The sequence below is a fragment of the Schistosoma haematobium genome, chromosome 7 (genome assembly GCF_000699445.3).
Source record: "Schistosoma haematobium chromosome 7, whole genome shotgun sequence".
Lineage (NCBI taxonomy): Eukaryota > Metazoa > Platyhelminthes > Trematoda > Strigeidida > Schistosomatidae > Schistosoma > Schistosoma haematobium.
Window position 1 is genome coordinate 15,475,797 of NC_067202.1, and position 26,240 is coordinate 15,502,036.

General features: G+C 36.0%; 1 protein-coding gene across 1 annotated transcript in view; it reads right to left on the minus strand.

The window, feature by feature from the left end:
- Nucleotides 1-26,240, minus strand: part of CAND1 (Cullin-associated NEDD8-dissociated protein 1) — a 125,008-nt gene that overhangs the window by 63,049 nt on the left and 35,719 nt on the right. Inside the window, exons 19-28 of the mRNA XM_051218094.1 lie at nt 23,844-24,032; nt 21,127-21,342; nt 18,215-18,508; nt 17,580-17,647; nt 11,610-11,979; nt 10,481-10,545; nt 7,832-7,952; nt 6,687-7,190; nt 4,789-4,960; nt 2,562-2,708 (exon numbers count right to left, since the gene is read on the minus strand). Of these exons, the coding sequence (XP_051064530.1) occupies nt 2,562-2,708; nt 4,789-4,960; nt 6,687-7,190; nt 7,832-7,952; nt 10,481-10,545; nt 11,610-11,979; nt 17,580-17,647; nt 18,215-18,508; nt 21,127-21,342; nt 23,844-24,032 (2,146 nt within the window). The remainder of the gene's footprint in view (nt 1-2,561; nt 2,709-4,788; nt 4,961-6,686; nt 7,191-7,831; nt 7,953-10,480; nt 10,546-11,609; nt 11,980-17,579; nt 17,648-18,214; nt 18,509-21,126; nt 21,343-23,843; nt 24,033-26,240) is intronic.

The window sequence follows — 26,240 nt, forward strand, 5'->3', positions numbered from 1 at the left end:
AATTCTATTCATATTCCTATTAAAACATTACAAAGTCCATTTATCTTGGAACAAGTCACTAATCGATTATTATTATTATTATTATTATTATTAAGATTGTTTATAGATCAAAGCAAACATTATACAGAGGAATGAAAAATAGATATTAATTGAGGCGGATGGTACTGGGTTCTAGTCCCAAAGTGAGCATCAACTATGGGATGCAGGTACATCCACGTGACGGGTCCGAAATAAGACGAAACGAGCGTTCTGAGTTCCACTGCCATTCAACATCCATCTCTGCTTACAATTATTTGAATAGATGTCAATTCATAATAATCACAAGGGGTTTTGTAGAGATTTTTAGAAATTTCACTGATTGAAATCATGAGTCAATTGAAGTTGCACCACCATGGAAAACCTGGAAGCACTGGACGGCCGTTTCCTCCTAATATGGGACTCCTAAGTAGTGCGCATCCAACTCAGTGGACTAGTTGGTTAGGCGCCTGGTGCGAGACTGATAGGTCATCGGTTCGAATCTCGTCGGGTGCGGGATCGTGGATATGCACTACTGAGGAGTCCCATACCAGGACGAAACGGCCGTCCAGTGCTTCCAAGTTTTCCATGGTGGTATAGCTTCAATTGACACATGATTATAATCAGTGAAATTTAAAATAAGATTAATAAAACTCTATAAACTGCAAATAAAACTTATTGGAATGTGCATCAAAGGTGAAAAATCACTTCATGGGATTATAAACCTTTATTAAATGACGTAGTTGAAACGTATCCTGTGTATCCACAACCATCGATTAACTCAACATATAGCTGTTATAACGCTTCGTCTACACGAAAGGGACGTTATTTTACCATAGACAGAAGATCCACACTAGATACCCTTCGAGTGTCTATTCTACAGGACTTTAACACAATTCAGATCAAGAACATGTGACTAGAACGTAAGTATATTTCCACTCCAAGAACCGACAACAAAGACAATAATAATAATAATAATAATAATAATAATAATAATAATAATAATAAGGAAAAGAATTCATCTGATACCTGTTAGATTATCTACTAATGTGACTAAGTAAACAACCAATCGTTATTTACCTCGCCCACACATCAATAGTGTTAGTTAGTGTAGAGAAAAAGATTAGGAGAAAACTAAGAGTAACGAAACTATAGTATAGTATAAATTCACGAGATCATTTACAAAGAAGTAAATGCTGAGTATCTTTGATTAACGTTGATGCGATAACTATGACGGGAGACATTTGATGATATAAACTAAGAATTGGTTACAATACCGTTGATTAACAACTTAGACTAACATTTGTACCACCATTTGTATTATGATTGACGGATTGATATTTCATATTACTAATGCTAATCAAATCGAAACAGCAGTAATAGTATCAGGAAACAATCTTTCATCCCATTCCAATCCAATTTGACCATCACCTTTAATGTAGTATAATTTGTTCTTAGAAACCTTCCGACAAATTTTACAGAAAATACTGGCAATATAAGAATCATAATTTGATATGTTCATAACACTGTGTTGATTTTGGCCGGATACCATCAAAAACAGCCTACTGCGGGAGAGAACAAACCAGATTCCAGCTAAGGAGGAAATTAGAAAAATATGATGAAAATGGATAGAACATACATTACGAAAATCACCAAACTGCATCACGAGGCAAGCCCTAACCTGGGATCCTGAAGAGAAGCGGAAAAGAGGAAGGTCAAAGAACACATTACGTCGAGAAATAGAAGCAGATATGAAAAGGATGAATAAAAACTGGAAGGAGTTGGAAAGGATTTTCCAGGACAGGGTTGGATGGAGAATGTTGGTGAGCGGCCTATGCTCATTCACGAGGAGTAACAGGCGTAAGTAAGTAAGTACTGTGTTGATGTAATTCGAAAGCTTAGAAAAATACATATTTGTCCCAGAGCTTACATTGATTATGACTAGCTCTTTTGGATATAAATCTTCGGATAATATATAATATGGTCAATGAAATATATATTCTGATGTTTGATTATTCCATAACCTTGAAAAATCAATAGGATGATCTAACTACAGTTCTAAGTTATAATTAAGCTGGTTGATGGAGAAGATATGCAATTTGGGATAATGATCTATGTGAAATAACGTTCTATGACCCAAATGGTTTAATCATCTATTTTTTATTTCCCCGATTTAGACAACTTTGAAAAGACGTGAGCTATTCAAACTACTCCACATATGCATAATATCTTGTTTCGTAGATCTTCCATTTGGACTAACTGTTGGTAATTCTTGTTCTGAGGAACAATGAAAGCCTCAAGATTAAACCATTAAGCTTAGAGAACGTTAGTATATTCAACAAAACTTTCAGATTTTTCTCAACTAAAAAAAAACTTTTTTTCGGGATGATTAAAAATGCCAGGAACAGTATAAAATGAAATTAGACAATTAAGGAGCTGATGACTGATTGTAACAACCAAGCATTCATCAAATAGTACAAAAACGAATCGTTTTTAAAAAAAAAGAGAAAAGAAAGTCGATCAACATTATTTTCATCACAACATACCAATATCATCAATATTTCTTAAACTGACTATCAATCCAATAGCACTTCGATTTAATTCTTGCATTTTCTCCATTTCTTGTTTAACCCAATCATCTTTAGGTTTGGAAAAAAGAACCGCTTTTAACGGTACAGCTAAAATTTCCATTTCTGATCATGATAAAAAAAGGATCAACAAAAATATCAGATTGAAAACGATGATTATCAGATAAAAAGCTTTAGTATAACAATAATAATGGTAATAGTTAGGACAAACACAATGGTCAATCTTGAGTACAATGCCAAATTAATCACAACTGGGAAAGCGAGTTCAAGGTCATAGCGCGAATATAAAAATATGTCGCCTATTGTCCTATCTTATTAGGAAAAAAACAAATCTAAGCTACATATTTACTCAATGAATTGGTGATTTATTGATTAAAGGATTCTATTTTAAACTATTAAGTTGTGAGTTCGAAACCCACTTCGGCCACTTTTATTTGAGTACGAAAATAGTACAACTAAGCCTTAAATTAAGAGAATGGCTCGAAGTGAATTACACAGATTTATACCTGATACAAAAATGGATTTTAAAAAATCTTCCAACAAGATGTCAGGATGGGATAAAAATGTCAAATACTGGTTGTATTGATCTTTATAAAGAGGACTTTCATTCGGTCAGTTTTTTTTCTGCATTAATTCAGTGAGATTTGTTGCCCTCAGAATAACATTGAGTTAGATTAATTCATTATTATTTTTCATTTAATTAGCTTTTGCTCAGTATGATATTGGCCTATATTACTTTCGTGATTTTCTGTCCAGGTGACGATTGTTTATTGAAATTATGAACTGATACAAGTTAGACAATCAGTGAAAGTCAGGAAGCACTGGACGGCCATCCCGTCCCAATATGAGACTCCTCATCAGTGCGCATCTACGACACCAGGAACCGGAAACGAACCCACAACCTTTGGTTTCACACACGAACACTTAACCTTTAGATCACTGAATCGGCATTTAACGGTGTTAATATCTAAGTTCAATAGATCCACGATATTAAGTGACTATTTTCAATGGCCTTTGGTGGGCAACTGCCTCAAATGAAACATGGTTGAACCTCACCAGTCACAGCTTCTCACTAGAACTTCGAGAATCCCCTCTCAAAGCTTCACTAGTGAGCGCACATGCTCACGGTCGTTTTTGTCCTAGTGTGTAAGTCCTCAGCAGTCGATATCCACGAATCAGCATGTAGTAATCGAACCCAGGACCATCATCCATTGTCTACGATGAGTTCAGGATTTCGATGAAAACTCCATAACCGTATACTGATGAACTTCCTTAATTATTAATTATTGAAATTAATAAGTATGTAACGGAATAAACTTGGAATTTAGTTTGGGAGTTTTATATCAAATGAATCTTTCTGACAAGATTTGTTTTGAAGCAATAGGAGACTAAGTGACTGTGAAGGAAGTTGTAATCAACCTAGTTCAAAGTATTCATCAGTGTTACTCTGTTGATATTATAAACTATTTATTTATTTGAACACATAAACATTGGTACAAGGGGGCACGAAATACATATGCGCCACACAATAGTAATGAACGCGGTAGCAGTTATCATTGATATGTGTGGGAGCAGTGATACTAACCGGTTACCCAAACCGAAGTAGGTGACTTTATCAAAGGGCCACACTCAGAGCCTTCAAATTGAAGGTTTTATTCACAAAATAGTGGTGCAACTATAGGAGATCCAGTCCCATAGTAGCCGGTCACTAAAAATAGGTTCATGTGTCATTTGTTCCCTCAGGAACCTGAAGCTCATGTGAACCATAGATTTGGAATCACGGTTTTCCGAGTGAATCCTACATATCCACCAACCCTGGCATATCGCCGAACGTTCTCTTTTCATCCTCTCAATTTCGTAAACACCCCCATTGAGAGAAGGTAGTGTGATTAGGTCTTCCCTGGCAGTGGCAATATACGTGCGGCCATGTGAGAGCACTTCGAGAGGGAGAGCGGACTCATCCCATCCTTGGCCGTACCAGGGCATAATACACCACAATCAGGTTTCATCATCTAATTGAATATGGTCACACAATATCGTAGAATGATTGAGGTTAGATATCAACAGCGTTGTTGGGTTAACATTGATTGGTTCAGGATATCAGTAAGGCTCAAGAATCTCCTCAAACCCTTTACTCATACTTAAAAAATAAACAAAAGAAATACAACTAAACTCATCAACTTACTGGCAGATATTTCCATTGGTCTTATTATTGAAATACGTTGAAGTATTTGATAAGATAATAATTTTATATCAGTATGATCACGTAGACCGTCAATTAATGATTCCAGAAAATTCGGTATTACAAGTTTATCTAAACATGTCTCCAGTAGTGTGGACATGCATTCAAATGCACACTGTGGAGGGAAAAAACGCAAATCATAATAAAGATAGAGTGTTAAAGTAAGAATGAAGATTGCACATAAAAACATAAAATAGTAATAATTACATATCATTTCAATTTTAAAGATGAGAAAAACACACAACGAGTAAATAGTATACTGCAAATTGTCTTTAAATGAGGAACACTTTTAGCTTAGCTAGATATTTACGGTAGTGTTCTGCTCTCCGAGATAGATAGTTTACTTGTCCGAATTAACAATTACGATTAGTTCATTTCTTAGCCAACGAAATTCACTTGTCCTTTGGATCACTTCTGATTGCTATCGATTGACTTTCTCATTAGGCTACTACTGATAAGATCACCATACGATGGGATGATTTGTCGACTTATGCATAAAATTTTACACTATATGATAAGTACATCAAGTGTATCGTATTAAGAAAGGAGTCTAAGACGGAACTACGTAAGAACAACAAAAGTAAACGATGTTGTGCAATGCAATAAAGTTCAATGCCATTTTGCATTACTGCAGCACTGGGAATTCCGAAGGTCGTGAGTTCGAGTCCCGTGGGCAGGATTGTGGATGTGCGGTGTAGAGGAGTTCGATACTAAAACAAATGTTGGACTAAGTTATGTTAGTAAATGCAGAGTATAGGGTTGGAGTCTGTACACATAACTGCGACCAATGGTTGGAGACGTTGTGTGTTTCAAAGTCTTTGTTTTTCATTAGATTTAAACCACTCCTTCTCTAACCCAATCATTCTTCTTGAATTTTATTATCTATGAATAACTTGTCTATTACGACTGAAAATGTCACTAGTTTTAATATTATGGTATGTCGCTGTGTTAAAACGACGTGGCGACTTAAACCGATGTCAGATTCTGCATAAGATTAATTCGCTGATGTAGACAACGATATTGCTTTCGAATGATCTTTTTACGATATGATCTTGGTTAATGAATATGTTCAAGCTATAAAATATGTGAAGTATTGACATCAGGTGTAGGTAGGTTAGCTGATAATATGACTACTTATTACAATTGTGAAATATGACAATTTGTGTCATTCACAAAACCCATTTTATAAATAATAATATGGAAATATTTCTCCTACATATCAGTGGTATAGTCACATTTTACGTAAAACGAAATAAAACAATATTGTCAAACATTTAGCCATGACTGATAATTCAAAAAGACCTATCTGAAGTCGGAGACGCGAGGCAGGCACTTTTAAACAAATATTTATGGGGATCGTTGAGTTCTTAAAGTACAAATCACGTACTGATTTTAGTTAGGTCACATTTGAAAAGCAAAAGCACTGGATAGTTGTTTCGTCCTAGTCGGGACTTTTCGGTAGTGTGCATCCACAAAATCATTAAGAGATTTAATTCAGAACCGTCAACTCGTGCGTGAGATTATTAACCTTTAGATCATTAAACCGGAATCTAATGGTGTACACGGTTAACTTTGTTAATGACTAACTTCGAGACGTACTTTCAACAATTCTAGTGAGAAATAATGGTGTATAAATGTTAGTTGCATGCCGCGAAACTGAACATCTTGAATTCCATCAAAGGTAAGATCGTGAGTAAGCACAGCTACTGAGTAGTTTAATACTAAGACGAAATAACTGTCCAGTTTTTCCTCACTTTTAGAGGTGATTTAACTGAGATCAGTCCACAGTGTGATTAATCAAATTATTTTATAAATTAAGTGCAAACAAAAATAAAACTCACCTTCCTCAAATCTAAACCATCGTCTTCATGATGTTTGAATGGACCCATCTCTACTTCACGGATCAATTCTTTTCGTATAACTGTTTCTGCACATAACATATCTAATAGAGTTGATGTTTCTGATGAACCAGGCAATTGTATAGGTATATTAAGTAATGGACGTACAAGACCAGGTCTATGGTGTGCCACAGTATTCAATGCAACAAGAGCTGCACGTCGAACTGATAATTCCTGATCTGCAAGACGACCAAGAAAATCTATCAATGCAGGAGGACTACCAGCTCGTAAAGCTGATTCAATGTCATTAGTCACAGGTGATGATGGCATAGGAGTTTCCTGAGATGGAACCGTAAAATATGTTACGTCTGGTAGATCGTAACGCATACGACCGGTATATTTTGTCATTGTACCTGCGTCTAAATCAGTAACGATTAGAATGAATTTCACCGCAGTAACTAATGTTGAACGCATTAAAACTGACGATGAAGCCTCAGGTGAATTCAGCTATAAAATAAAGAGTAGAAAATGATTACACGGGTAAGTGCAGTGAATATTTTTGTTGGCTAAAATACAATGATACATTATGTGTGAAATTTTTTAACATGTCAGGTAGAGATTTATGTACTTAGCTAGGTGAACAGAAAAAGCACCCGAAAATCCTTGATACCACACACCATATTACACTTTGAAAAATGAATGTTACCAATTCGTAGAGTTAAGATACTTATATTAAATCTAGTTTATAATAAACTCATAATGAAGGTAATGAGCTCAACAGTAATAATCGAATCTCAACGTACAGAGGTACAAAAATGACCGGTTAAATAGGCTATATCGGGACTAACCGATAATAGAACAGTCAGCTTGCAAATAGGTTGGTAGGGTGAACTCTAGCTACTCATGAGTAGTTACAGTACAATACACATATTTTAGAGAAATATGTGTAGGCTCTAGGTAATGCTACACAAGATAATATCAATAAAATAATACTTAATTTCCTGAAAAAAGCCCGAACTTAACCAAATAGGTTTAACAAATGATTGTAGAAAACGATTAATTGTTATTTAACTGAATATTAGAAACAAACAAAATACTGTCAATCAAAATCGGAAGTATGGTACAAAAAGACAATTAGTAAATATTACCTGTTGACGTAGACGACCAACTAGTTGCGGAGGATCGACCAACGTTAATCGGCCAAGACATTCTGAGACTAGGTTTCGTGTACCTTCTTCCGATAAACCAGAACACGCTAATAAAAGGGACCTAATACAGAATGAAGATACGAAAACAAAATATTTGTGAAGAGGCTACAACTATGTTATTTAGTGGAGATTACTGGGCAAACAACAACCATACTCATGTAACCGTAATTTACTTTAACCGATTACCGATTTATTTAAAGCCTTTAACCATGCTTTATGAGTAAAGATGTAGTGATAAGAAAACACGGTTTTTAAGTGGAAAGGGGTTCGACTCTATTTTTAATTTAACGGCAGCTAAACAAAAACTGTGGTTGAAGTGATATGTATGTTAACTAGTTGGAAGCATTCGACAGAGAGTGCTGCTTGAATTGTATTTCGTGTTAATTGGCGCTCATCAACAAGTTATAACTGCAATTTTGTTGTTCGAACCACCGTCATTCAACTTTACAAACTGGGAATGTTACTACTGGGCAGCTATTCATCTCGATCAAAGAAGCATTACATTAACCACTATTACACATTGATTAATGCATTTTGAAATGATACGCTGTTTACAGTATTTGATTAAAAAGTAAAATGATTCTGTGGGTTTTTTTAGGTTCATCGTATCAATGGAGTAATACGGTAGTAACACAAAACCGACAAAAGTCTAATAATTACTTGCGTAATTCAGGATTAAAACCTAGAACAAAGTTATTATAAGCCATGAATAGTAGTCTTCTGCAGTCAAAAACTATGCAATGTTTCAAAGTTGGATAGATTTTTACTAGCACACTACTTTACCGCTTACAATCGAAGAATAAATGGAACTAAAACAACTGTCAGACATCATTAAAGCCACAATTTTCAAAACAAACGTTCTGTTGTACGAATCTGAAACTTAGAGTACTACCATCATCAAAAACGTACAGGTATTGATAAACAGCTATAAAATCAAGATACTTCAGATCCGTTGGCCAGATATCATAAGTAGCAACTTACTATGGCAGAGAACAAACCAGCTTCTAGCTGAAAAGGAATACACAATGCGGAAATCATCAAACTGCATCATGAGGCAAGCGCTAACTTGGAGTGATGAAGGTAAAAGGAAAAGAGGAAGATCGAAGAATCTAACACGTCGAGAATCGGAGGCAGACATCGAAGACGATGAATAGTACTTGAGAACAACTGGAAGGAATAGTTGAAGATAGAGTTGGCTGAAGAATCCTGGTTGGCGGCCTATGCTCCTGCACGAAAAATGACAGGCATAAGTTAAGTGAGTCTATTGCCAGGTACCGTGCCACTGGCGGCGAAATCCGATCTAAAGCGTCCTCGAGGCGCTGCTGGATAGTAGGGACAATCCTGCTAGCCAAATTAGGTGGCCGACGGAGATAGGACTAATCACTCACTATGTGGTCTTTGATTAATTCGGGTCCCAACTCGAGGCTCACTTAACCACATCGAGCCACTTGATGTGCATGCATATGAATAAGAATTGCAGAAGCCTTCGGGCCTATGTAGTTCACGCATGTAGGTATATGCAAAGGGTGTGCGTGCAGTGTCGTACAGTGGAGACGTTAGATGAAACATTGTCTGCCTTATGTCTAACAAAATCAGCATCCTAATCTATCAGGTTGAAGACATAATAAAAAGATATGGTAGCAAATACTAGGGACAAGTGACCAACAACCTCCTCTGAGAGAATGCTTCTGCTTATGTGTGTGTCAGGAAGTACTGCGGAGGTAGCTATGGGCTGAATGATATGCATGTAATATATAGAAGACAGTCTGTTGTAGCAGGTACTTTTCTACGAGGCGGTGAACATCTACCCTCCCAAGTGGATGAATGTGCTTTTATGTATGCTATAGGATAAAACCTGTGTGTATGTAACGTGTATTTGATCACAGGGTAGGTATACCTGTATATATGTCAAATCCATGCGTTACTTAGTATGCATGCAGACTCTCTAGGGTAAATAAAAACCTTGAAAATCCTTTACTTGCCCTTCTTACGATACCGAGGTACGCACAAAAGACCTACTGGACAAAGGTTCTCTAAAAACCACATCCATGAGGTTTTTGTGAGCCTTGGAAACACGGAACCCATTCAAGAAGTGCCAACATAAACCTTCCCAAAAAAGCTTTACCAACCAATCTAGCTGAAACACTATACCATACAACCCATAAATAGTTCGAAAATAGAAAAATACGATTAATTTAATAAGAAAAAAGAACAATACACGTTTAAAAAAATATAGAGTACCATTGGTAAAACGTTCTTACGACCACTAATTAACTGAAAATAAAGCTGATTACAAGGGATTTAAAGATCGATCTGTTTAGTAGTAAGTCAACAATGCAACAGTTGTTTTCATTAATCTAGAGGACTGATGTAAACATGATAATATGAGGTGAGATCGACAAAAACAAACTACGCATATGTAGGTAGGTAAAGCACTGATTATGACAATCGTCAATTCTTATTATCACTATACCATGTATCTTTAATGGGACAAAATTTTCAGCTCTCAAAATGAATACGTGCAGCTTTTAGTCTGATTTCAATGATTGAGATCAAGTGTATTTATGAGCCCTGGTGAAAAACTCTTACCACATTGAATCTAGATAATGTTTCAAAGATTGATTAGGATCCAGACCAGCAAGATTAACAAGAACCTGTTAGAAAAAAATTTTTAATGCAAAAAGAAAATGGAACAATCACAATGAACAACTAAATGCAGAATATTTCATAAATTCAAGAATGGTATTGTTGAATTGTGACTAACAACATTCAGATTCATTGATTGAACAACAACAAAACCTAGTGAAGTACACTACAATGAATTCTAGTGAAAAAAAGACCAATAGAATTAAACTATATGCCAGACATGAGGTAGGTACCCATCGACGATAACAGAAGGCATTCTCACTCAATTTCATGGATTAATACAATTTAGTGCTAATCCCATTGTTCAATAAATCCGCACCAATCAATAATATTCGAGCTAAAAAAGGCCCACCACTTAGAACTCACTAATTTCATTATCACTTTCTTCTTACTTAACTATCAATTATGAAACGGTATTAGTCTTTTATGTAAACATGACCCATACTTTCTATTGGTTCATTTTGTTGCGTCCCTGTTGTTGTTCAGTAGACATGGATTTATGGCGAGACTATAATTTATGGAAGAACCAATCAAGTATAAGATGACGGGTCTTGGACTTTAGGGCACAATTCATTCATCCATTCGACTAAATAGAATTTTGTCATTATCACTGATGAAAACATTAAATCCAATTCCTAACCCTAACCATCAACTGTAAATCAGGATCGTAATTCCTTACACTGGTTGATAACCCTCATTTAACACTAGTAGGTAGGTGGATATTCTGAAGGTTACGTTAGCGTCATCCGTAAATTACAACCTTTGAGTTCCGAACAGTTACCTGACTTGGGTCGGTTCATAATATCAATGAAACTGACTGTTAAAGACATATGAAGAACGAAAATTGATTTAAACCGTGATGGTAACTATATGTTAACTTCTGCTAAACAAATTGACTAAAAGGAGAACATTTAAACTATGGTTGGTAACGGAATCCAGGATGTACGTTCCATCCTCAGATGGGTGTGCCTTCGCACAAAACAACCCTATTTATTTTTTTAAAAATTCTAAACAGCGATAATTCATCAAAGAACACACTGCAATATTATGACAAACTTTGCAAAAAGCTAACCTCTCTGAGAGCTTGAATTAAATAATATAATTGATGTTGACTTGTGTTATTTTTACTACCACTGCTGGCACCGATACTGCTAGTAAAAGATCCTGAGGTGTTTGTCAGTTGCATATGGTGTTTTACAGCTTGTGAAATGCTTTCAATTAATGGTGGCAAAAGAATTTCTGGTTTACCAACAACCATTCGACCTAAACTTAACGCTGCTGCTGGTTTAACTTCTTCGCTGACCATAAATCCATTGGATGATATTGTAGAATGAGATAAACCGGTTGGAGTATGAGGTGTTTGTTGGTAATAAGGTGAATTGTTGGTTGATGACAGGCAAGAAATTAATAGATCACGAAGATCGGTACGTGAACTCAAATCACTAGAGGGAAAAAAGAAGGGAAGATAAAAACAGAACAAACATACAACGAGGAAAGATGCAACAGAACTATGACCAGAAAATTACAGGACAAATAATAATTTTAGGACTTCCCATTATGAAAACGGAGAAAAGAAAGTATTGTAAACAAGACACTAATTTTGCAAAGGTGTTGTAGAGTTTGTTGAATTTAATAGTTTACATTACAGACAATCATTGAAAGCCATGAGGTACTGGATAATTGTTTCGTTCTGGTATGGACCTCTATAATAGTACACATCGACAACATTGGCAGGAATAGAACCTACGACCGAATTCATAGAAGCAGTCACTTCGATGGTAGTAATGTATAAAAGAAAGATTGTATACAAGGAGAAAGAATTAGTTCGTAGAAAGAAATATAGAAAATCATTCTAATCTCACGAATTAAGAGAAGACAAAAAGTATATATACCTACGCCATTGTGATCGATTCTGAGAGTTTATGAAGTATGATCAAGTTTCAAAAAATCGATTTCTCTTGTAAACTATCGTTGATATATATATCCAAAGTCTGTAAACATATCTAATTTCGGATAACTTTGACCAACAATCGTTAACTTCAATCCCGTGTGTCTTTGATTTATAAGCCTAAAATTACTTGCTTGATAGGTTAATGATACTCAAATAACTTTATGATAAAAAAATAAAATTGAACACGCATTCTCAATTTTTTCATGGGGTTCATCACATACGATTACATTTAGGAAACAATATTTTTTGTAGTTAAGATGAACAGTTTGACATTATCGACAATGAATGTTACAATAGGATAGTTGTTCATTAAAATTTATAAAGATTACACATTCTATTCAAGCATTTCACCAGCAATCTAAATAAAGTTTCCAACAGTGATTATATAAAGAGTTAACAATCGTTCCGACACCTATGAACACTTAAATGGTATTAATCAACGATTAGAAAATATAAAAGCATCTAAATCAATAATTTCGTTTTCTTTTCTCAGTCACAATAAGACTCATGAATCGCTAGCTTTCAAGTTGGACTAAAAGGCCTATTGTGTTAAGATCTTAAAACAGATTGAGACAAATTTTCCTCTGTTTATTAATGGAAATATGGATCAAGGAATTAACAGTGGCGAGGTGAATCGCTCATTGGTAACATCTCAGATTATGAATCTGGGTAACGCAAGTTTGGACACTTTAAGTTTCCAAAAAGATTACAGGTATACCTTACGGATAAGTATCAATTAGTGTGAAATTTAGATCGAGCAGAGTTTTCTGTCGGTAACCTCTAAGTAGACAAAAAAATTAACCAGGATTTGATGAAGAAAAACTAACTGATCAATCAACAGTTATTCCGACAATTGTTTTTATGTTATAGATTAATATTCATAAACAAAGAATGAACTATTTAAAAAGGCACTCGGATTTAGTGTATCAATGATATTATGTAACTATAATGTAACTTAATCACCTGAGTAATAAGCTTTGAAATCAATGTTTAGTTATGCTTCCTTATGTAAAGGCTAGTGATACCATTGTTTCACACTATCTCCATGTAAAAATTCTATCACAATTTTGGTTTGTAAGCAGCTGACGAGAAACCTCGAAATAATATGAATTCATACTATTCTGCATCAATGTTTGTTCTTGCTCTATTTAAATTCATAAAGGGAACCAATTGCATGAAATTTCTGAAAAGCCGTCTCCCTGTCCACATTTTCAAGTCACTCAACAAGTTGGTGACAATTCGTTGCAGGATATCGAGAGAAACAACAAGATTAAAGTTTTTGTCACGTTGCCTTAACGATGGCTGCTTCCCTCGCCACATTTTTAAAGCTGTCCGCGCCTGTAAAATACCTCCTTCGTTAAAAAATCTTCGACGTGTCACCAAATCCCAAATTGAATGTACTAAGGATCTTATCTCTAAACTTAAAATAGAATCCTTTGGTTATGACAAAATCGTTATGGATTTGAATATTGTATGTCGTATTAAACTTATTAACTTCATTCGTGATGTTCAGTCGAAAACCAGTCACAAATTCATGAAGACATTAACCTAAACACTTGTTAAAGAACAAAATCACGTGGCATTTCCTACCAACCCACGAAAATACATACAGAACTTATCTAATAAAAAACTAAATCGAATTGAAACTGAAGCACTCTGCCTTGGATTCAAATTTCATATCCCAAGGAAATGCAACAGAATAGACACTGAGACCCAGTTTGAATACTTATATCAACAACTGTCGGACTTTAAACCCATGAACGACGAAAAGCACAGTTGGTTTAAATCTAAATTAGTGGATATCACAAACCAGTATGTTACGACACCAATCCCACACTCAAGGGTGTTCACCGAAGACCACCATCAAGCATTGGAAAAACTTATTAAAGACGAAACAATAATGCTACTTCGTCCGGATAAGGGTTCCAGTGTAGTCATTCTTAACAGAGATGAATATATCAATAAGGTAATGACCATTTTAAATAACTCCACCAGATTTATCATTGACAATACCCAGAAAGACCTAACAGATGCGACAGAGAAACGTGTCTTAAGAAAGTTGAGAGAACTTGTTAAGAAAAATCTAATAGATAATCATACGTATAACGAACTTAAACCAAAAGGGTCACAATTGCCATACTTATATGGGCTACCCAAAACACATAAACCCGACGTCCTTATAAGACCAATATTATCGATGGCCAAATCACCTTTCCATAAACTTGCCCGCTGGCTCACTAGATGCTTGGAACCAATCCGCAAAAAACTAGCAGCCTACAGTTCGAAAGACAGCTTTGAATTTGTACAAAAACTTGAAAACCTTAATGTCTCTGACAAATTCATGGTTTCATTTGATGTCTCTTCGCTTTTCACAAATATCCCCTTGGAAGAAACGGCAGAGATCATATATGAATATCCAGAACTCCTGCCTTTACCACCCCAGGAATTTAAACAGCTCCTGTTTTTGTGTACAAAAACATACAATTTAAATTTAACAATGTTCTGTACCGACAGATTGATGGAATAGCAATGGGCAGCCCTCTAGGCCCAATTCTTGCCGACATATTTATGGGACATCTGGAACAAAAGAAACTGAAGCACGCAATCGACAGTACCACACTCTACTGCAGATATATGGATGACACGTTCCTTGTCTGCAAAAATCACCAACACTCCATGTACCTACTTAGTCTGTTCAATAAAGTACACAAAGATATAGAATTTACCATGGAACATGAAGTTGATGATAAATTCCATTTCCTAGATATTGGAATTAGGCGAACATCAGAAGGCACACTACAAAGACACATTCACCGCAAAAATACTTGGAGCGGAGTTTATCTCAACTTTAACAGCTTCTGTCCAATGAGTTATAAAAAGGGTATTGTGCGAAACCTTTTTGACCGCGCACGAAAAATCTGCTCAAAAGAATGCCTCGAAGAAGAAATTACTACAATCACCAAATGCCTACGTGAAAATGCATATCCGGATAAATTCATCCACAAATATGCTAATACAAACCCTCCGATTAAGCATGATACAGTTGAAAAGAAAACCTGCTTCCTATCCTTACGCTTCAAAGGAGATGAAGTCGCCGGAATTATCAATCACAGAATTAATTCCGCTTTAAAAGTGACCTACCCGGCAGCCAAACTGACTACGTTATGGAAAACATACTGCTCACTGAAACAAGCGAAAATCGACAAGTCCTCTCCCCTCAGTTGCTCCAACTGCATTTACCAATTCACATGTACGTGCCGTAGCACATACATTGGAAGAACTGAGAGAAGAGTACAGGTTCGCATTTCTGAGCATATTCCGAAGAACTTGACGCTGCGAGGGACTAAAGCTTTTAACAGTGCAATAGCTCGGCATCTACTTGACACCGGGCATACCGTCGATATTATGCGCGCGTTTAAAATAATCAATAGACAAAGAACTACTACCACTCTCCGCTTTGCTGAAGCCATTGCAATTAAGAAACTGAAACCGGACTTATGCATCCAAAAAGAGACTTTAATAAACTTATCACTACCCTGGTAATCTTTTTGTTTCTGTTTGTTTTGTGTTTTGGTTATTTTATTCATTTACTTATTCTAAGATAATTTATACTCCCCCCCCTATTACCTGATTCTTAAAATAAATTTTATTCACACATTTCCGTCACCTGATCCTCTTAAATCATCTTAACTTTCCAAACCCTATTTAATTATTATTACGTAATCTACCTTATCATTATTTAATTCCATTAATCTCTACAATTATCACACAATTTATGAACTTCACTAAATTATTACACCACCCACCCTGGATTAACCCCCCTCTTTTGACCTCTGACCTGTTTCTAGCATATATATATAGTTATTATTGTAATCACGTTATTTACACTCATTTATGTCAATTGCTTCACACTATCTCCATGTAAAAATTCTATCACAATTTTGGTTTGTAAGCAGCTGACGAGAAACCTCGAAATAATATGAATTCATACTATTCTGCATCAATGTTTGTTCTTGCTCTATTTAAATTCATAAAGGGAACCAATTGCATGAAATAAATTAAAGAACTTGCATATTTAACTATACAGGAAATGTTTTTAGTGATTGGATAATACTTTAGATAAATGGTTCTTATAGAAAGAATACACCAATGATTAACATAATCATAAACTATTTCATTCCTTTAAAAAGGTTTGAAATTTTCCCGGTGCAAATATCAACATTGGAATGTAGCAATTATATGCAGTTGAAGAGAACCAAATAGGACGAAACGATAGGTGTTCTTAATTCCACTGTTCGTTATTAGAAAAGATTTGCTTAAAAACGGACTCTTAGTTAAGATTCCAAAAAAAATCTGATTAAGGCTTATGTGTGTGTGTCAACATAGTTATGGTGTTATTACCTACTTGAAGTTATGTAATAACACACAGAAAAATAAATAAGCATTTATAATAGATGAAATGTGGCTAGCAGTGGAATCCAGAACGTGTGAGATAATACGAACCGTTTCGAATTAAATTAGACTTCATAACTGTTGCACAAGTGAGTGACCATTCGAATACAGTAGTTCAGCGGATAAAGTAATGCAGTTTGAAGCCTGGATTCCACTCTCATCCATTTTTATTTAAACATATTAACATTCGTAAAAAGAGGCACCAAAAATATATGCGCCACATAAATCATTCAATTTAGGTGAATACTTGAATACCATCCGGGTGCCCAAACCGAAGCAGGTGGCTTTCTTAGGAGGCCACACCTTGAGTCTTTCACCTAGAGGTCTAATCCACAAGACAGTGGGATATCGTTAGGAAATGCAGTCCCATGGCAGCCGGTGACCAACAATAAGCTTATACGCCATTTGTTCCCTAAGGATCCTGGAGCCCATGTGCACCATTGGTTTAGAATACGAGTTTTCCAAATCCCCAAGGTGGATCCTCCATTCTATATCAAATTGTGTTATAATGGCTATACCGAGGCAATACGGACAGTATGGACAATATGTCAATCAAGACGGATCAAAATTCAGTCAGAAAATATATCAACAAAGGGATAATTCAAATTGAATTAGAATAAGTATATACTTTAAACTTACACTTTACGACCTAATTCACCCAAAATAAGCAAATTCAGATATAATTGTGTTGGAGATGTAGAAGGATCCTGAAGATAAATGCAAACACACATAAATAAATATAGAACAGATATGAATCAAATATGAAGTACCATTAAGCTTGAATAACAATGATATTTCTTAATTGCATCACTATATTTACAGTGTGAAATTATTTCTCATTATCTTATTATTATTATTATTGTGGTGGGTGCTAATGATGTCTACAGATATAAGTAGTATGTATCATCAATCGAAAGTGAAATGCTTGGCGGCAGAAGGTTGAGAAAATCAGAGAAAAGATAATGAAAACAGAGAATGATCGGTATGGAAACGAAGGAACAACAAAGTTTGAAACAATTGATGTATAATTTGCAAATGAAGTATTACTGTATGGTTTTCACATTTGGTTGTCCCCACTTGTGTTCTCGTTCACTACACTACCATTAGTAATATTATTCTCACCTTCACAGATATAGTATGTGATAAATTATGTCATACTTAAACGAGAAATATGTAATAATATTTTCATTACTACCAATGGTGAATAATTGAGAAGCTTATCAAAACTATAATTACAATGATAACTGGAAAAAACAATACTAACAATAAATTACCTTGACAGATATTAACAACTGATCAACCACATTGTTTACACTACTCAGTAAACCATCGAAATGAGATGATGATAATGATGGTGAATTTGATGAAGTCATTGGTAGTTCAGCTAACAGGGCAGCCATACATTGAGCTAAACTAGGCAAAGCATCTCGATGTATACTAGAAGTTCGATTCGGTGTAGTATTATTAATATTATTACTACTGTTAATAGCAGAGTTGTGACCAAACAAAGAAGTATTATTATTAATATGATTATTTTCAATGGGATCAAGTAAACGCGATAAAAAGAGCTGTATGTAATGCGAATAAATGAAAAAAGAAGTTTAGGTAATAACAACAAAATTAACCAAACAGGCGAAAAAAAACACATTGGTCAAAATATTCATCAAGAACAAAATGTTAACGTTATTTTTGAGACATAATAGTCGATATCCCTCTAGATTTAGCAACCAGAATTTCACCACTCTCCACGTATGCTATTACGTATATAGTTTATTGTCTTCAATTTTAAATAAGAAAGAAGGATTGGTTCAGCGAAGAGTTCCCTTTTCGGCAAATTCATATTCAAAGCTGTACAATCGCAAATATATATACTTATTTTTACAGGGTGATAATAATACTGATAATAAACTTCTGTTATATATGGTGAGAGTGAGGTTAAATAAACAAAGGTATTAGAAAAAAAATTTTAAAACAAGGAAAATTTAATAAAATGTTGAAACAGAGATGAAATGTAATCGGAATGATCGTGGGAATAAAAACAAACCGGTTGGGGGTAGAAGATTTGAAAAGGCTCGATTCTTCCTCTACGACCTCGGGGCTACAGATTCTTCGTATTCTTGTGGCTAGATTCTTATCAAAAACGGATATCCTCCTACATTCATTGATAAGAACATGAAGCTGAAAATGCCGAAACCACAAACAATTACAGTAGAAAAGGTGACAGAGACGTATATATCTTAAAGAGGAGAATTTCGGATTCTTTAAAAAGAACATTCTTCGCAGCAACATTGCGAATATTATTCTCCAACCGATCACTGTTCACCAATAATCTGAAAGATAAATTATCGCATCTGACCAACTCAATGTGCATTTACCAATTTACCTGCTCTTGTGGAGCTAGGTATATAGGTCGTTCGATGCGCACTTTATCCAAAAGAATTCAAGAACATTGTCCGGCGTGGCTAAAAAGAGGAGGCAACGGCTCAATAAGAAGTTCTATAATCGAACACGTTGTGAACACAGGTCACTCAATCAAGACAAACTCTGTGTTCAAAGTCATCTACAAGGTAAGTAGAAGCCTTCCTAGGACAATGAGACTGCATCTTCTTTGCATTGCCGAGGTAATAGCCATACATTTTGAAAAACAAGAATTATGTGTACAAAAGAGACTGGTACAACCTTTCCTTCTACCATGGTCTTAATGTATTAAAAAACGTTTTTCTCTTTCTTTATACTCTTGTTCCCTTACAGCCACCTGCTTCACCTTCCATCTTCCCTTCAAATCTTCTACCCCCAACCGGTTTGTTTTTATTCCCACGATCATTCCGATTACATTTCATCTCTGTTTCAACATTTTATTAAATTTTCCTTGTTTTAAAATTTTTTTTCTAATACCTTTGTTTATTTAACCTCACTCTCACCATATATAACAGAAGTTTATTATCAGTATTATTATCACCCTGTAAAAATAAGTATATATATTTGCGATTGTACAGCTTTGAATATGAATTTGCCGAAAAGGGAACTCTTCGCTGAACCAATCTTTCTTATTTAATGTCATAATGGGTGTATTCCGTTTATTAAAAAATTCCAAGGACCCTTCGACAGTAAATGAACTTAATGAGTTTCTGCGTTATTCTTTAATTTCAACCAATGATGCGTCACGAATAACCTTGACCTAGGGCTAATGCACACTTCACCCCCATTGGACCCTCCATTCCCACAAGGAAAAGACGGTCGAAAAGCTTGTATTAATAAGATTTGTATTAGTTTTGACTATACTGTTGTTGATATCTTAAATGAACTTCGATAAATATTAGTTGAGATGTGTGCATCCTATGCGGATTGCCTCTATGTAGTCAATATAACACAGGTTTACACAGAATAGGTGTAGTGTGGCCAGCAATGAAATCCAGGACACGCGTTTCGTCCTATTTGTGACTCATCAGCAGGGTGTACCTGTCACATTCCATAGTTGGCGTTCACTTCGGCATTTGAAACCAGTACCATTTCCTTCCTATGTAAACGCGTTATCCAATTAACAACTCTGGGATGGTGGCATATTCAGCGAACGAGTCCCGAATAAGATGAAACATGTATCTTGAATTCGATTGTTGGTAACATTCCATCTATTTTATACAAGGTTCTATCTATTTTCATCCACGTAGCACAGGAACTATCTCGGATTTATAGGCGGATACCGGGTCAAATCACACCATAGAATAGAAAACCATGGTTAGACACAAACACGTCGAAAGTAACATTGAAACAAGGTAACCTGTATATAACTGATTAACAATAAATTAGAAATGATAATAAGATGTATGGTAATAGTCAATGGATCAAATGGAACATAGAAACATAGTAGTCAAGTTAATTAGTAGTTATACAATAAAAATATTTTTAAAAGTAGTTCACAAGAAATGTCCTGAAGGTTACCACCCCTTCACTATTCGCTCCGTCACAATAATTAATTTACAAGTACTTCATGTCTGATGGTTGATACAAGGAATATCAAAATATAAATTTCGACAGATAATTTAGTTAGTAAAAATTTATAATCCTATCAACTGATTTGTAGCATTTACCTAGTAACCTGCGCTTAACCAGTATTCCTTACTTAGTGGTGCCAACATAGACGAGTATCACTTTGAAACAAATATCAAAATAATCAAAATAAATTTACCGTCAACTGTTGTCGGCCATTTGGATCTGTTTTCTTAAGATGACCAAAAGCACGCATTAAACGAAGCATTCCATCCAAAGCTTGACCACGTAATAATGGAGAATGTGCTAAATTGATGAGACATTCGAGAAATGGTTCTTGTATAACAATCTGAAAAACCTGACTAGCTAAAGGATTAGGTGATTCCAAGAATAAGGAGGTAAGGTGAAGAGCGAGCTAGAACAAAAAAAAAAGGGATTGACAAAAATTGATCGATTTTTCGAAAGTGAAATGTTTTTTATATCTCAAGCAAACATGTCCAACCCAATAGGACAAAGCAGTATGTTTATAAAACTGGTGGAACACAGTAAAGTTGAAAGTACCTATTTTAACTACGAATCCATCAATATCTCTGCCTAAACAATAGACAAAAAGGCGAATTGATAATGAAAGTTTATATTATCGACTAATCTTAATTAAACAACCATCAAAAATCAGAAATCACTGGACAACTATTTCGTCCTAGTACAAGATTCCACAACACTACACATCAGCGACTTTCAGGTCTTCCGGAGAATGCTTAAGCATCTAGACCATTGAGCTGATATCTATTAGTTTACATACCAATCAGTGACTGATTTCAAGAGAAAATTCACAGACTTCTAGCGAGATGGCGTTACCAATTTAGCAGAACCATATCAGATGTGTCAGTCAGGTGTATGATTTTGATAGTTTCGTTCTCTGTTCTCCAGCTCAGAGAACAAAACTCCATCAAAATATGGTGGATTGTCCAGCTTTGAAAAAATATTCTGTTTGGTTTAAATGGTTTCTTAGCACGAAAACAGCGTTGGTAAAATATCAAGAGACATTTATCAGAAACACTCATTTCTGATGAAGATTGGTTCAGCTTGCGATTTTTAACCGAGTTTTTATTGACAGCAAGTATATCGGAGAAAGAATATACACAACCATAAATGCGTATGCAAAAGAAAATTTACTAGCTTACTCATTGTAAGTAATTCAGCAACCAGGCTGGAATTTTCCAGTTAAAAAGTACTAATCACGATTGGTACAAGTTCCTACTGTGCAGCAGCCGTATAGTATCCATTTGGAGACTATAAAGGATATACACATCTAAGTTTAAAATACTTTCGTCAGTCAGTTGGCCACAACGTAGGATCAGGCATATATATCCGTCAGTTCAAGTTACCACACCTCATTAGCACAACTTAAACTACTTTAAGAGGGGACAAAGCAAGACACGTGTGTATGTGCATTATTTACTCATTTATCATATTGAATGATATGAACTGTATAAATTCAACATACACACAACCTTCTTACACCTTTTACACTTTACACATCTGATCTGTTAACATGTATATCTTAAATATCCTAATCTCAAAATATTTCGTATAAAACTTTTAATATCATGTTATCAAGTGAATTTGCGACTACACAATAAAATTACTCATCATAGACCTACTGATGGAAATAACATTCTCGTCGATTGAATTCTCGGGCATTAATCTCCTTCAAGGAGGTCCACTTATCGACTTAGAATACGCAGATGATATAGTCCTGTTTGGTGGAGACGCTGATAAAGTGCAGGGTCTTTTCATAGCACTGAGCAACAATGCCAGAATGTTTGGAATGCGCTTCTCTCCCTCTAAATGCAAGTTGTTGCTTCAGGACTGGTCTGCGTTAACACCTGAACTAAGGATAAGGAGTGAAATGGTCGAACGCGTTCACAACTTCACACATCTTGGAAGTCTGATCAGCCCCAATGGGTTGGTGTCTGACGAAATCTCAGCACGGATTCGTAAAGCTCACTTGGCTTTTACCGACTTACGTCACTTATGGCGAAGGCGACGTGTCTATCTATCAATAAAAGGACGAGTATACTGCTCGGCAGTTCGTTCTGTTCTACTTTACGGCTGCGAAACGTGACCGTTAAGAGTAAAAGATACTCGTAAGCTACTAGTATTTGATCCCAGATATCTTAGAAATATTGCTCGCATCTGTCGGGATCACCGAGTAAATCATAGTGAGGTTAGATACAGGGTATTAGGGAATGATGATGGTAAATCAATTGGTGAGGTTGTAAATCTTCATCGACTGAGATGGTTGGGCCACGTGTTACGTATGCCCGAACACCGATTACCACGACGTGCAATGCTATCCGGTATTGGAGATGGTTGGAAGAGAGTTAGGGGCGGCCAAACCAAAACGTGGCATCAGTGCTTGAAGGCACTAACTGTAGTCTTAGCCATGTTGGTAGATGCAGACTACTTGGTTGGGGTCCGCGTGACTATCGCAACCAATGGTTGGAGACGCTTGGTGACATGGCTCAGAGTCGATCACAGTTGAGTAGGTGTATACATTCCTAGTCTTCCGTTAAACGGTGAGATTAAAATTGCTTCATATCTTTCTTCCTACTAACGAATTCTTTCTTTCTGTACTATGTGCTTATATGCAATCTTTCTTTTATATATTACCACCATTGAATTAACCACTTCTATGAATCCGGTGTTCATCTTGTTGTGCTAATAAGGTATGGAAACTTGGACCGATGCACATATGTGCCTGGTCTTACGTTGTTGCTGACTGACAATAAAATAACGCTATGAAGTATATACAGTTAGTTATTGAGGAGTAAGTATTCATCCAGTAGGAGAGTTATATTCTATTACAAAACATATCAGAAGAAAGAATATGTATTTTTACTATTCACTTACTTGTGATGTTTGTAAATCATGTTCGGTAATTAATAATTTTGGCATTAAATTCAATATAGTCATTATACAATTATCATCCAAACTATTAGGATATTTTAATAAAATTGTATATAAACAACGAAGTGTTATCATACGCAAATTACGATCATTTTTTGATAAAAATGTTCCTAATTCATGCGATGAACCAGGCTAAAATGATAACAATCACGTAAAACAAATAAGAAGAAAAAACAAACAAAAGTGAAAATCGAGTTAGTGAGAAGTTAAATTTATAGATACATAATCAATAGACTAATATATGATGATATAAACTGAATCGATCTGAGTAAGTGAGCAAGTTATACACAACATAGAAGAATTGGGTATAGGTGTATCTGTATCATTACAAGTTGTCACATACTATATCAATACAATGAGTTCCCTAGAATTGTAGAAACAGTAGGACAAGGTTAAACAAAGACGATATGATTAGAGAAGAAAGAATGAATTTGTGGTACGGCCGATGGTGTGGATAGTCAGCCATCCCTCTCGAAATGCTGACATGGCCACGAGGATACAGCCACTGGTAGGGAAGTCCTAGTCACTGTCTTACCTAGGTGTTTTTTACACAATTGAGAGGACGAAAAGCGAATATCAGGTGGAGAATTAGACCGAGTTGATAAATACGATGGAGGACCCACCTAGGGGTGTCGGAAAACCCTGATTCTAAACCAATGGTGCACACTGGCTTCAAGATCCTTAGGGAACAAATGGCGTACAAGCCTGTTGTTGGTAACCGGTTACCATGAGACTGAATCTCCTAATGTTGCTCCACTGCTTTGACGATTAGATCTCTAGGTAAAAGGCTCGCGGTATGGCCTCTTAAAAAAGCCACCTGCTTCGTTTTAGGCGCCCGGGAAGTATCACAGCCTTAACACTACTTTTGTGTTGCCCACATATATTTCCGTATGCCTTTGTACCAATGATTATGTGTTTAAATACATAAATATCAAACCATGAATTAAGATAACTATGCCTGAAACTCCTCTAGAGTTACTGCCGGTCCCAAGCCCGGGTGAAGGAGGAGGGTTTGGCATAGGGTTAGCGACCCCATTCCATAGAAAACTAACTCGCTAAAAAACGCTAACAAATTGATTATAGGCGGTACAATATTTCCACACAAATGTATACACAATGCTACATACGTCACACCGGATCACACCACAGAGAACCAGATAGATCATATTTCCATCAATAAACATTTCCGAAGGACAATGGAAGATGTGAGAAGCAGGAGAGGAGCTGACGTAGCTTCAGATCACCACCTGGCGGTGGCCAATAAGAAAATGAAGCTAAAGAAACACTGGACAACTGGACAAACAGCACTACAAAGGTTCAATACAACCTTCCTTCGAGATACTGGCAAACTCAATGAATTCAAGATAACTCTCAACAACAGGTTCCAAGCCTTACAAGATCTACTGAAGGAAAAAGAAGCTACTATGGAGGACAGCTGGGAAGGTGTCAAAGAAGCATTGACTTCAACGTGTCAGGAGGTTCTGGGCCTCAAGAAGCATCGTCATAAGGAATGGATCTCTATAGAAACACTGGACACGATCAAGGAAAGTAAAAACAAGAAGACAGCAATTAACAACAGCCGGACACGAGCAGAGAAAGTACAAGCACAAGCTGAATACATAGAAGCAAACAAACAAGTGAAGAAAAGCATTAGAGCCGACAAGAAGAAATACGTGGAAGAACTAGCAACGACGGCGCAAAAAGCTGCAAGAGAAGGAAATATGAAACAGCTTTACGATACAACGAAGAAACTAGCAGGGAAATACAGTAAACCAGAGAGGCCGGTCAAAGACAAAGAAGGCAAGCCAATCACCGAAATTCAACAACAGCGGAACAGATGGGTAGAATACTTCGAGGAACTCCTGAATAGGCCGGCTCCAACGAATCCACCAGACATCGAAGCAGTACACACAGATCTTCCTATAGATTTCAATCCACCAACGACGGGAGAAATCAGAATGGCCATCAGACAAATCAAGAGCGGGAAAGCAACAGGACCTGACATTATACCAGCTGAAGCACTGAAGTCAGACATCGAAGTAACTACAAACATGCTTCAACTTCTATTCAAAAAGATTTGGGAGGAGGAATAAGTGCCGGTGGACTGGAAAGAAGGACACCTCATCAAGATTCCAAAGAAAGGAGATCTGAGCAAATGTGAAAACTACAGAGGAATCACACTACTGTCAGTACCAGGAAAAGTCGTTAACAGAGTTTTGCTGAACCGGATGAAAGATGCAGTAGACGCCCAACTTCGAGATCAACAAGCTGGATTCCGTAAGGATCGGTCGTGCACAGACCAAATTGCAACACTACAGATCATCGTCGAACAATCAATTG